Source organism: Oryx dammah, unplaced genomic scaffold (assembly GCF_014754425.2).
Source record: "Oryx dammah isolate SB20612 unplaced genomic scaffold, SCBI_Odam_1.1 HiC_scaffold_14, whole genome shotgun sequence".
In the NCBI taxonomy this organism is placed as follows: Eukaryota; Metazoa; Chordata; class Mammalia; order Artiodactyla; family Bovidae; genus Oryx; species Oryx dammah.
The window spans coordinates 42,101,070-42,113,284 of NW_024070198.1; the positions used below are offsets into that span (position 1 = coordinate 42,101,070).

The 12,215-nt window shown below is 45.3% G+C and overlaps 1 protein-coding gene across 1 annotated transcript; it reads left to right on the plus strand.

Annotated features, from left to right (window-relative positions):
* Nucleotides 1-1,143: 1,143 nt before the first annotated feature.
* Nucleotides 1,144-3,971, plus strand: LOC120873651 (replication protein A 32 kDa subunit-like). Its single transcript, XM_040254450.1, has 2 exons — nucleotides 1,144-1,200; nucleotides 2,922-3,971. Exons 1-2 carry the CDS (start codon nucleotides 1,144-1,146, stop codon nucleotides 3,597-3,599), a joined length of 735 nt encoding a protein of 244 aa, XP_040110384.1. The 3' UTR covers nucleotides 3,600-3,971.
* Nucleotides 3,972-12,215: the final 8,244 nt, after the last annotated feature.

A 12,215-nucleotide genomic window follows, 5' to 3' on the forward strand; every position in this document is an offset into this window, starting at 1 on the left:
GGCAGCCACTACCTTTTGCCTTTTGGGAGAGATTCAAAGGCAGGCAGAGGAGTAGAAAGCTTTCTAGTGGAAGAGGGAAGATTCCAGGTGTGCCCTCATGGGAGGCTGTTGGCCTAGGGAGGCTGGAGGTGAACTAAAGAGAAGCAAGCAGTTTATGGGATTGGTTAGGGAGCATCCCAGGTGGCTCCGTGGTAAAGAATCCTCCTGCCAATGCAGGAGACACAGGTTTGATTACTGGGTGGGGACGATCTCCTGGAGAAGACGAACTCCTGGCCACCAATTTCCTGGGAAATCCCATGGACAGAGGACCCTGGTGGGCTACAGTCCATGGGATCGCAAAGTGTCGTACACGACTTAGGGTCTGAATACACAGGGAGCATACTGGACTGTCTCTGGTTAGTTCCAACTTAGAAGCAGGGACAGAAATTGGGGAAGGTGTCTGTGATTCATCAAGTCCTGGCCATTATGGTTTGATCATTTACAGGGGTTTTTGTTTGGTTTCCTGAATTATTATAAGCGATAGCATTCTGACTTCCTGTAAGCCTGACTTAGAGCAGGCTGGTTTCCTGGGCTGGTTGCTGCAAATTGTGAGTCAGATCCAGTTTTTACATATGCTCTGACTGCTGTGCCTTCATGTATTCAGTTGCTCATGCCCCTCTACCACCTGACTCAAAACCCGATCTTTATAACAGGATACATTTCTTTACTAGGGTTTTAGGAGAACACAGATAATTTAATCTCTGTTAAAGTAACTGAACAAGCAAGCAAACACCCTAGGGTGACCCTTGAAACTGAAAGTGTTAGTCCCTCAGTCATGTCTGATTCTTTGTGACCCCACGGACTGTAGCCCACAGGGCTTCTCTATCCATGGAATTTCCCAGGCAAAAATACTGGAGTAGGTAACCATTAAGGTCACCAAAGGGTCTTCCTGACCCAGGGATCAAACCCCAGCCTCCTACACTGCAGGTAGATTCTTTACTGTCTGAGCCACCAGGGAAACCTTCCTTTCTGTTAACCAAAAGAAGTATTTTGAAAATTCTTTATTTATTGATCAGCAAGAAGGTTTGATGCAGTGTTTTGAAATAGTATGTTTCTATTCTTTGCACTGGCAAAATGATCCAAGGTCACTGATACAGATTCACCATGCTGAAAGTTCCCATTCAAATGCGTGACCACAGTAGCATCCAAGGCTCCATCAAGGTCAGCGAACTGAAGCATTTTTACACTCTAGAGTCCTTAACAATGGCTGCTGAGTTAGGGGGTGGTGCCCAGCGACAGCTTGAGAAACATTAAAAATAGCAGGCAATTCGGTGAGGTTGTCCACAAAGGACCTTGGTGCATAATGGAACATCTGAACAGAGGAGCTGAAAATACCCCAGCAACACAGTTATTCTTTTTAGTCACCATTTAGCATTTTGGCTTTTGGTTTCTGAAGTTCCAAGGCAGACTAAATTAGTAAAATATATGCAAAAATGTTCCTGAGTTCAGTGTTGCTGAAGGGTTGGAGATGCTAACTTTCCCATCAGAGAGACAGTTAGGATAGAGATCTGCTGCATATAACCTAAAACCCCCTGATAATGCAGGCTGAAACTAGGTAGGTGGGAAATGTCCAGAGGAAGACAGCTGGGGACTGATATGCTGGCATGTCAGTATCTCCAGGCCGTAGGCTCTGCCATCCTCAGGGCTTGGTTTCCATCTTTGAGGCCTGGATCCAAGATGGTTGCTGGAGTGCCAGCCTTCATGTCTCTGTTCCAGGCTGACAGAAGGAGGAAGAAAAAAAGAACAAAAAGGCAAGCCCTCCTTTTAATTGCACATCCTGGAATTCTCATTTACATCTCATTATCCAGAGCTTACCAACGTGGTGCTACTCCTGCCCTCAAGGACAATTTAGAAATGTAGCCTTTTCCGTGTTCATATTATTAACCATTGAAAATGCCCTTTAAAGAAAAAAGAAAATGGCCCTTGAATATACTCAGGGTTCAGTTGCTAAACATGAGGGAGATATTAAGTAAACACTTGGGTTGGGTTTTCCAGAAGCAGCTTCAGAAATGTGGATTTCTGTGAAAGGGATTCACTGGGAAGTGAGTCCAGGAAAATGAGGTAAGAGTGTGGAGACCTTGGATCAAGAATGAAGGGTTTTAAGCAGGGACATGAGAAATGGAGTATTCCTGCCATATCAGTAAACAAGGATGTCACAGTCATTGTGATTACAGCCCTCCAAATGTGAATTGCTGAGACCTAAGGAAACCAGGAAGGAGAACAATACTTTTGATCCAGCAGGCATTGGGCTGCAGCCATTCCCTATGGTGAGCACTGAGGGACACACAGGAAGTGCCCGAGACAGCTGAGATGCGTGAGAAAGAAATTATTTCAGTGAGCCCAGACTCTTGCATTGTCCCATACACAGAAAAGCACTAAATTCCTCAACTTGGGATATCTGGTTTTCTTTAAATAACAATAATCTTTTGATGTTCTGACTACCTGCCCTTTGTTGTAAGATTTCTATATAACCTGGCTCCTCCCCTTGCCTTCTTGGAAGAATTCTCTCAGAGCTACTTGAGACGCTGTCTCCTAGGCTTAAGTCCTAAAACTTTCTGCTAAATAAAACATAACTCTCAACTTTTAGGTTGCAACTATATTTTTACATGGACAAACGTGTTATAAGCCAAGTGCCATCAAGAGTGACCTTGACCAGCCCCTCTGGGACTCCTGGAGAGAATATACATTCAACTCAAGGATCAGGCAGTTGGAGTAATTACACGCTCACACCTACCATTCACTGGGGAGGGGATACCCAGGGGAGAAAATGTCCTCACTGTTCTGGCTCTGCAAATACAAGCAAAGTGAACCCTAAAGCTGGAGGGTAGCCTCAAGCCTAGAAAGATCATTGCTGGCTGCTGGAAGTAAGATCTCACCTATAGTCTTTCATTTGTCATCTGTATATTTTGAACTCTGCTACTCTGGTTGATGAAGTATTCAGAACTGAAAATGTTGCGATTTCACAGGTCACTATTGTGGGGATTATCAGAAATGCAGAGAAGGCTGCAACCAACATTGTTTGCAAGATAGACAACACGACAGCCGCACCCATGGATGCTCACCAGTGGGTTGACACAAATGCCGCCAGCGGCGAAAACACTGTGGTCCCTCCAGAAACATATGTGAAAGTGGCTGGTCATCTGAGACCTTTCCAGAACAAGAAAAGCCTGGTAGCCTTTAAGATCATGCCCCTGGAGGATATGAATGAGTTCACCACACATATTCTGGAAGTAGTCAATGCACACATGATGCTGAGCAAGTCGAACAGCCAGCCTTCAGCAGGGAGAGCACCTATCAGCAATCCAGGAATGGGTGAAGCTGGGAACTTCGGTGGGAATAACTTCATACCAGCAAATGGCCTCACTGTGGCCCAGAACCAGGTGCTGAATTTGATCAAGGCTTGCCCAAGACCTGAAGGATTGAACTTTCAGGATCTCAAGAACCAACTCCAACACATGCCAGTAGCCTCAATCAAGCTAGCTGTGGATTTTCTAAGCAACGAGGGACATGTCTATTCCACCGTGGATGATGATCATTTGAAATCCACAGACGCAGAATAACTGGATCTAATTGGGTACCCAAGATATTTTCCAGTTGAACTTTTTTTTGCAGCCTCTTGTCTCCAGCTGAGCATATAATTGGTGAGTTGACTTCTAGGAAGTAGATTTCATCTATAAAAGATCTCAACTGACATCCTTTTGAAACTTACTACTACTCTTCTGTGTTTTTGATGGACTTCCCTGGCAGCTCAGACGATAAAGCGTCTGCCTACAATGCAGGAGACCAGGTTTGATCCCTGGGTCAGGAAGATCCCCTGGAGAAGGAAACAGCAACCCACTCCAGTATGCATGCCTAGAAAATCCCATGGACCGAGGAGCCTGGTGGGCTACGATCCATGGGGTCGCAAAGAGTCAGACATGACTGAGCGACTTCTGTGTATGTGTATTTTGAACATAAATCAATTAAGAACTGTATGTCTGCTTCCACGGTGGCTCAGCTGGTAAAGAATCCACCTGCAGTGTGGGAGATGTGGGTTTGATCCCTGGGTTGAGAAGATCCCCTGGAGAAGGGAAAGGCTACCTACTCCAATATTCTGGCCTGGAGAATTCCGTGGACTGTATAGTCCATGAGGTCCCAAAGAGTCAGACATGACTGAATGACTTTCACTTTCACTTTCTTTTCAAGAAAGACAACAGCAATTTTCTATTTGAACCTGTGAGTTGTTATGAACAGTGTTTAAGATGGTAGTGTGGAAGCCGTCAGCCCTCTATGGATACTTATGTCCATGTCTGTAGCTCAGAAAGAACTTTACCTTTAATTGTGAATTGGATGTTTTCCTATCTTCAGAAGCTGTTAATAAGTAAAATTACAAAGTCTTTGAAATGAAAGGAGCAAGGATCTGATTGGTTTATAGAGATAAACATTTACATAAATTATTTCATATAATTATCAGAAAATAAGGAACTTAAACTTATGATTCTTTAATACACTGGCCTAAGCTAACTTAGAAACATTTTAGGAATCCATACAACTAAGGTAAATCTTTGGAAAATGAGACTAATTTAATTATTTTGACTGAATAAGTACTACTATGTCTTCTCTAATTGATTAATGCTATGCATAATAGGGGACTTTTATTCTAAAGGGTGTTTTTTCTTAGACTTATTCTCTTCTACTTATCACAGATGCTAACATTATTCCTAGTTAATATTTCAGGCTCTGAAAAATGTGAAGTTTGTGTTCAACTAAATTGAATCATTTTTCTGACAAACTCTATATTTCAACAGCAATTGTGTTTTGTAGTGTGTCAGCATGAAGATAACTTCCAAGATCTTTAAGTAATTTAAACCCTGGGACTGACACTAAATTGCATTAACTAAAGGATAATCATTGGATGTCTAGATCATTTCTAAGCAAGATGAATGCTGAAATGCTTACTAAGCACAGTTTTGCATTGATAGAACTCTGCTTCTTATTTTTATATTCATTGGGCTATAGTAATGAACATGAACATTTTTGCTACTTTTAGAGATTCTTTTAAGGGAGGTACGTGGCTACAGAAAGTTGTTATATTGATACATGAACTCTGCTAGTGGGCTAAAATGCTGATGAGTGACAAGGTTCTCAATTAACCACCCCACAGTTTGCTGGATAAAAAAGAAGTTGCTTACTTTGGTTAAAAGTTATATTGGGCACAATCAGTTAAGACTATACCAGAAGCAACAGTGATAGGGAAATACAGCTATGTACATGCTCCTATTTTTCAAGGAAAAGAGTAGCTTTGCCCTAAAGCAAGCTGTTCTCTAGTGGAGTGTCAGTTTATTCCAGAATATGGAGGAGCTAATGAAGAATAAACTTCAACGTGAATTTTATTTATTTTTTAAAGCTGAATTCAGAAACGTACTAAGTCTCCCTATTTTGAATGGCCCTATAGTTGTCTGCATGGGTTTTGTAGGAACCTGGTCTCTTTCTTCAGTTCAGTTCAGTTCAGTTCAGTTGCTCAGTCATGTCCAACTCTTTGCGACCCCATGAATCGCAGCATGCCAGGCCTCCGTGTCTATCACCAACTCCCCGTGTTCACTCAGACTCACGTCCATCGAGTCCGTGATGCCATCCAGCCACCTCATCCTCCGTCGTCCCCTTCTCCTCCTGCCCCCAATCCCTCCCAGCATCAGAGTTTTTCCCAATGAGTCAACTCTTCGTATGAGGTGGCCAAAGTACTGGAGTTTCAGCTTTAGCATCATTCCCTCCAAAGAAATTCCGGGGCTGATCTCCTTCAGAATGGACTGGTTGGATCTCCTTGCAGTCCAAGGGACTCTCAAGAGTCACTCTTTCTTACTAGGATATAATTGAAAAAATTACTTATGCAACCAAGGTCTTGTCTGGAATGTCATATGAGAAAATGATTCTTATTTAATCTGGGATGACCTTTATTTTTTAACAGCCTTATTGAATATAATCTATACCAGACAATTCATTAAAGTGTACCATTAAATGACTTTTCAGATATGAGCAGTCATTACCATGATCAACATTAGAACATGTTCATAACCCTCTAAAGAAACTCCACACCCCTCAGCCATTACCTCCACCCAACCTCCTTATCCCTGCAGCTCTAGGCAACCACTAATCCGCTTTGTCTTTATGGATTTGCCTATTCCAGACAGTTCATGTAAATGAAATCGTACAACATGTGGTCTTTCGTGACTAATGTGTTTTCACTTGGCATAAAGCTTTCCAAGTTCATCCGCGTTTAGCACAGATCAGTATTTCATGCCCTTTTATGACTGAACAATGTTCCATTGTACTACCAGGTCACATTTCATTTATCCACTTAGCCGTTGATGGACATTTGGCTTGTCTCCACTTTCTAGCTACTATGAATTATGCTGCTGTGAACGTTCCCACACAAGTTTCATGTTGACAAGTTTTCATTTCTCTTGAGTATTTACCTCCGAGTAGAATTGCTGGATCGTATGGTAACTCCACGTTGAGCGTTTTAAGAATTCTGCCAGACTGTTTCCTAAAGCGGCTGCACTTTTCTCTAAAAATAGGCCTTTTTTGTTGCTAGATCTTTTGGATGCCGAAACTTCCAAACATTTTAAATACATTAACATTGATTGACTCGCCCCAGTGTCTGTAAGCAGCAGGGATGACTAAACCCGTTGAAGAGGTGGGAAATCTCAGATAAAGAAGCTTGTTAAGTGCCACTCAGATGACCAGAGCAAGGGTCACACTTAAGTCCATCCCTCAAAGCCCCATCCCTTCCTTCTCTATTTCATTGCCCCCCTCCCAAGAGGGGCCATGATTCATGGGAGGGCTCTTTCCTTCCTCTGCAGGCCTGGGGGTGCCAGTGGAACTTTCTCCATGAGGTTCCAAGGTCCCCCCTTTCTTCTTACCCTGAAGAATCCCCTGGCCCTGTGCAGTGTGCTCTGATGGAAACTGCTGAAGGCACAGAACCAAAATCTGATGTCCTGGAGTCTCTGGGCTTCCCAGAGCTTGATGAGGACAATACCCGAAGGACAGTGGCCGTTGCTGCGTCCCCGTCTGGGAAGCCTGACAGCTAGAGCACATGTCTGGAGAGAACGGCGAGGCAGACTCAGACAGGAAACTGCAACTCTCGGTGAAAATTCCTTAAAAGCTGATGCCATGCAGCAAGTATTCTCCACGGCCAGATCTGCTTTTGTGGCTCTGGGAGCGTCTGTCTCCTCAGCTCAGCTAGCTCTCCCGTCTGCTCTGCTAACGCAGGTTCCCAGAGCAGATCAAGGAGTATATCAAGATGGTTGCTTCCACAGTAGTGATTAACTTAAAAAACAAAAGCAGAAGTTAAACTAGACAATCTATACTTATTTATTCCAGGCCTCAGCCTGTTTCCTCATTTGGAGAATAGGAATGATACTTATCTCTAGGTGCAGCTATGAGGATTAAGGAGAAGGAAATGGCAACCCACTCCAGTATTCTTGCCTGGAAAATCCCCATGGACAGAAGAGCCTGGTGGGCTATAGTCCATGGGGGCACAAAGAGCCAGACACGATTGAGCAACTAACAGTTTATACTTTACAAGGATTAAAAGTCATACTGCGTGGTGCCGGGGACATAGTACCTGAATAAAAAAAATACTTAGCTTCTTCTCTTAAGCTTCTTCTGCCTCTTAAGTGGCATTAGTGGTAAAGAACCTGCCTGCCAGTGCAGGAGACGTAAGAGACGTGGATTCGAACCCTGGGTTGGGAAGTTCTCCTGGAGAAGGAAATGGCAACCCATTCCAATGTTCTTGCCTGGAGAATCCCATAGACAGAGGAGCCTGGTGGGCTACAATCCATGGGGTTGCAAAGAGTTGGACATGACCGAAGCAATTTAGCATGATTTACACTGCCTCTTAGTGCCTGCAGTGTGCCAAGCGCCAGCCTAGATGCCCCCCAAGGTGGACCCTCACCACAGACATGTGAGGGAGGTCCTATTATTGTATAGACTCTACAGATGAGAAGACTGAGTCACGGAGGCTATATCATTTACCCAAGGTTAGCTAGGAGCTTGGAGCTGTATCTGTGTGGCATAGGATAGACGGACAGAAGGAAGAACTCTCATAGTCTAAGAGGCAGGGCTGGGATGACAACCCTGATTGGCTTCAAGAAAGATGCTTTTGAACGTTTTGCTCTAAAATGAGTCAGAGGTGAGTGAGAGAGGCTTGAAGGGGCCTCCGGAAAGAGGTCCTCCTGCAGATGCTGACAAATGGACCAGAGGCAGAGTCCACTAACACAGGCCGTAAGGAGCGTGAGTGGAGCTGCGTCCCTTCTCCATCAGGCCTGTTCTCATGATAGAAGAGGCAACAAGGAGCGCCAGGGTGATGCGCACCTCAGGGAGAGGAGGAAGCTGCGAAGGACACAGAGCTGCACCCTCAGTGAGCATCACTAACTGAGAATCAAAATGGGGCCCGGAGTGAGGGCAGCATCCAGCTGTCAGGCCGCCTGAAGTGGGCAGAGCACTCCGATGGCGAGAAGCACCAAGAGTCAGGCCCAGCGGCTTCTTTAGGGCTGTACTGCACGTTCATTGGCTCCTCACCAACAGTTTCCCCAGACAAGCTGATCAGACAAGGGTTCCCATCTTCCCTCCTCTGATTTCCCAAGTTCATCCTGACTCCATCACTTTCTTTGCTCCTAGGAAAGGCCGAGAGGCACAGAGTGCAAGGCTGCTCTGGGGCCTAATTATGGTGTTCTAGGAGGGCAGTGGAAAGAGCATTGCTCTGAGAGTGCGGCCTCTGCTGTGAACTGACACACAGCTTTGGATACTTTGTGCCTCTCCCCGGACCTCGGTTTTTCCATTTCTAAGCCCAGGAGGATGGGACTATTTAAGGATGGAAATGTGGGTCATCAGCACTGTCACCCCTTCCCACACCCAGAGCAGACATAGCTAATCAATTGTCGCATTGCTTCCCACTGAGGCAGGGCTCTGCTTCAGAATCTTTCTCAACACAGGGCTCCAAGCAGCTACTTACTGATGCATCAGAATTGGCCTGCAAGGGGACAGGACACATGGTCTCCACTCCTGGAAACCTCATTCATCTTGAAGTGCCCCTCAGCTCTGAAGACCTGTCATTCTCCTCCCTAATTCTGCCTCCTCCAGCAGGCACTGGAGACTCTATCCCAAGGGTTCCATTGCTTTGATTTTTTTCTAATTTTTTTCTGGACACCTTGTGTCTTGGCTAGGAACTTGGAGCTGTATCTGTGTGGCAGGGGATAGACGGACAGAAGGAAGAACTCCCATAGCCTCAGGAGAGATTGTTCCTGGTACCCAGAGCTCAGCTGCAGAATCTGGCTGCGGGGAGCTTGTCTCTGACAAGCTTTCTGTTTAGTCCTTCAAGGTGTGGCTTTGTGGGTGGCAGGGACCCCAGCCACTGTGACGCCCCCACTGGGCACGGGGATGTCAACACAAAGTGGGGTGGGAATGTGAGCTTCTCCAGGCTGGGTGGTGACCTCCAGGACCAATTCTGAACCTGAGAGTCTGTGCTACTTTCCTGGGCCAGCCACCCAAATAGCACGTAAATATTAATAAAACATCCTTTATGCTACATTGTGACTTGAACATTAACAAAATGTTGTAGCTTTAAAGTTGTTCATTTGGAATTAGCAGATGTAAGCCTGTATACATAGAATGGATAGACCACAAGATCCTACTGTAGAGCACAGATAATTATATTCATTATCCTATGATAAACCATAATGGAAAAGAATATTAAAAAAGAATATATATATATATATAAAACTGAATCACTTTACTGCACAGCAGAAATTAACATAGCATTGTAAACCAACTATACATGGATTATACACAGTCCATGCAATTCTCCAGGCCAGAATACTGGAATGGATAGCCTTTTCCTTCTCCAGGGGATCTTCCCGATAATCCAGGTCTCCTGCACTACAGGTGGATTCTGTACCAGCTGAGCTACCAGGGAAGCCCATATATATATGTATATATGTATGTATAACTGAATCACTTTACTGCACAGCAGAAGTTAACATAGCATTGTAAATCAGCTATATTTCAGTAAAAAAAATACTGAAAAAAAAAGTTGCTCTTAATATCTTTGTTACACAAAGACTAGATAAATCTCAGGGTTTCCTGTTAAAGTCATTGAAACTGAGATGTGATCCCTGAAGGATCCTGATCTGAGCAGCTCCTTAAATGCCCTTTAACTAAAACCACAGGTGACATTAAAAAGAGCAGGGCTGCAGTGGCCACCTGGGTCCTGAGTGGGAGAGTAAGAATAAACAGAGGATTTTCTGCCAGAAGCAGATGTTTTGTGTTGATTTTACTCTAAAGAAAGATGTCCAGATGGAAAGCAAAACCCTTCTACAAATCTTTCAAACATGTTTCTATTCAGTCAAGTCTTACACTTACCTATAAAAGTGAAGACTTTTGAAGAGGTAATAACATACTGAATAAATCCATGTTACAACTTTTCAGTTTCTGAAATCACATCTTCTTAACTTTTAAGGGAATCTTACAAAGCAGCACATGGACTTCCCTGGTGGTCCAGTGGTTAAGACTCCGTGCCGCCATGGCAGGTAACACAGGTTCGATCCCTTGAGGGGGAACTAAGATCCTGCATGCTGTGCTGTGTGGCCAAAAACATACAACCAAAAAGCAGCACATGCACAAGGCTAGTTCAGTTCCACACGTATTTACTGAGCATGTGCTGTGAGGAAGAAGCTGAGCCAGCCAAGTGGGGCAGAGACCCAGGGTGACGACATCATTCTTGCCCTTGGGGAGATTCTGAGACAATGGCCAGGAGAACCAGCCATGAGATGACTCCTAGTGGAAAGGGGTGGATAGCTAGAGGCCCTGAGGGCCCAGTCCATCTGTCCCAACATGTCTATGTTGTGAGAGTAAGGAAGGCTTCCTGTAGGAGGTGGCATTTGAAAAAAGGCTTTGAGAGGAGCAGGAAGTTTTCCAGCTGTGGGGAGAGACAGGGATGCAGAGGCCCAAGGCCACCTCTCAGCAAGATCCGGGAGGGGTAATTCTGTCTGGAAAGCAGGAGAAAAGTCCAGTTGGAGAGAAGCCCCAGGAACTAGGTGAAGGAATATGGTCTGGGCTTGGCTCAGCAAGGAGAAGCCACTGAATTATTACAGAGCCAACGGTGAGCCCACCAAAGCGGCTGAGTAGAGAAGCAGCTCTAATAGACCAGAGCGTCAGGATCTGGAATATCACCTCTTCCCCAGAGATCAGGGGACATCACAGCCCCACAGGCCTTCACAGTCCACAAGCCCATGGGCTTCCTCCACAGGAGCAGAGGAGAGAACAGAGAGGCTGCCCTGCCCGAGATCACACACCAAAGGGCAGTGCCAGGCCTGGAGCCACAGCTCCAGCCTGCAAACCCGACACCTGTGGCTGGGCTAAGTCTGAAGATACGCTTGCAGGGGGCTGAGAATTGCTGAACGTGGCAGACGGTGAACCACAGCCCCACGGGTTAGAGAGATAGACGCTGGCAATGAGAGTCATCTCGGTGCCAAGTGCAGGGACCAGGCTTCCCAGCAGGATGCAGCCGGGATCTGCTGATCCACCGTCTGCCGATGCCCTTGGAATGCTAATCCTTCTGAACTGCAGGGCTGGTTGATCATTTCAAGGGTTTTCTAGTGTCACCTGTCACAACTAACGCTGCAAGGGTTTTCCTACAACAGTCTCCATGGAGAGCTACGTGGTGATTAGCTATATGACTATAGAAAGTTAAATTCATTCAAATCATGTAACTAAAAATGCTTTCCCCAAGTTGTACGAGTCACATTTCAAGTGCTCAAAGGCCACGTGTGGCTACTGGCTGCTGTACCACAGAATCAGACATCTCCATCACCGCAGAAGGTTCTTGTGAACAGCAGGGGTCAGCTAACAATGCCCCAGACTGCAGTCAAACCCAGCTGCAACATGTTTTTAGTTTTGGCCTCCTTGTAGGATCTTAGTTCCCCCACCAGGGAGTGAACCTGGTCCACCGCAGTGAAAGCATAGCGTCCTAACCTTACTGGACCTCCAGGGAAGTCTCTGCCACATGTTTTAATGAAGTTTTACTGGAACACGGCCACGCCCGCTTGATTTGTGTATGGGGTATGTCTGCTTTTGTGCTAGAATAGCAGAGCTGAGTGCTTGTGACAGAGACTTTATGGCCTGCAAAACCTAAAATATTT

What these genes read in the sequence shown, in the direction of transcription:
- LOC120873651 (XM_040254450.1), top strand. Translation starts at nt 1,144, where the DNA reads ATGCTGAAAGTTCCCATTCAAATGCGTGACCACAGTAGCATCCAAGGC. An exon ending in GCATCCAAGGCTCCATCAAG is followed by an intron (nt 1,201 to 2,921) that starts GTCAGCGAACTG and finishes TCTCACCTATAG; the next exon opens with TCTTTCATTTGTCATCTGTA.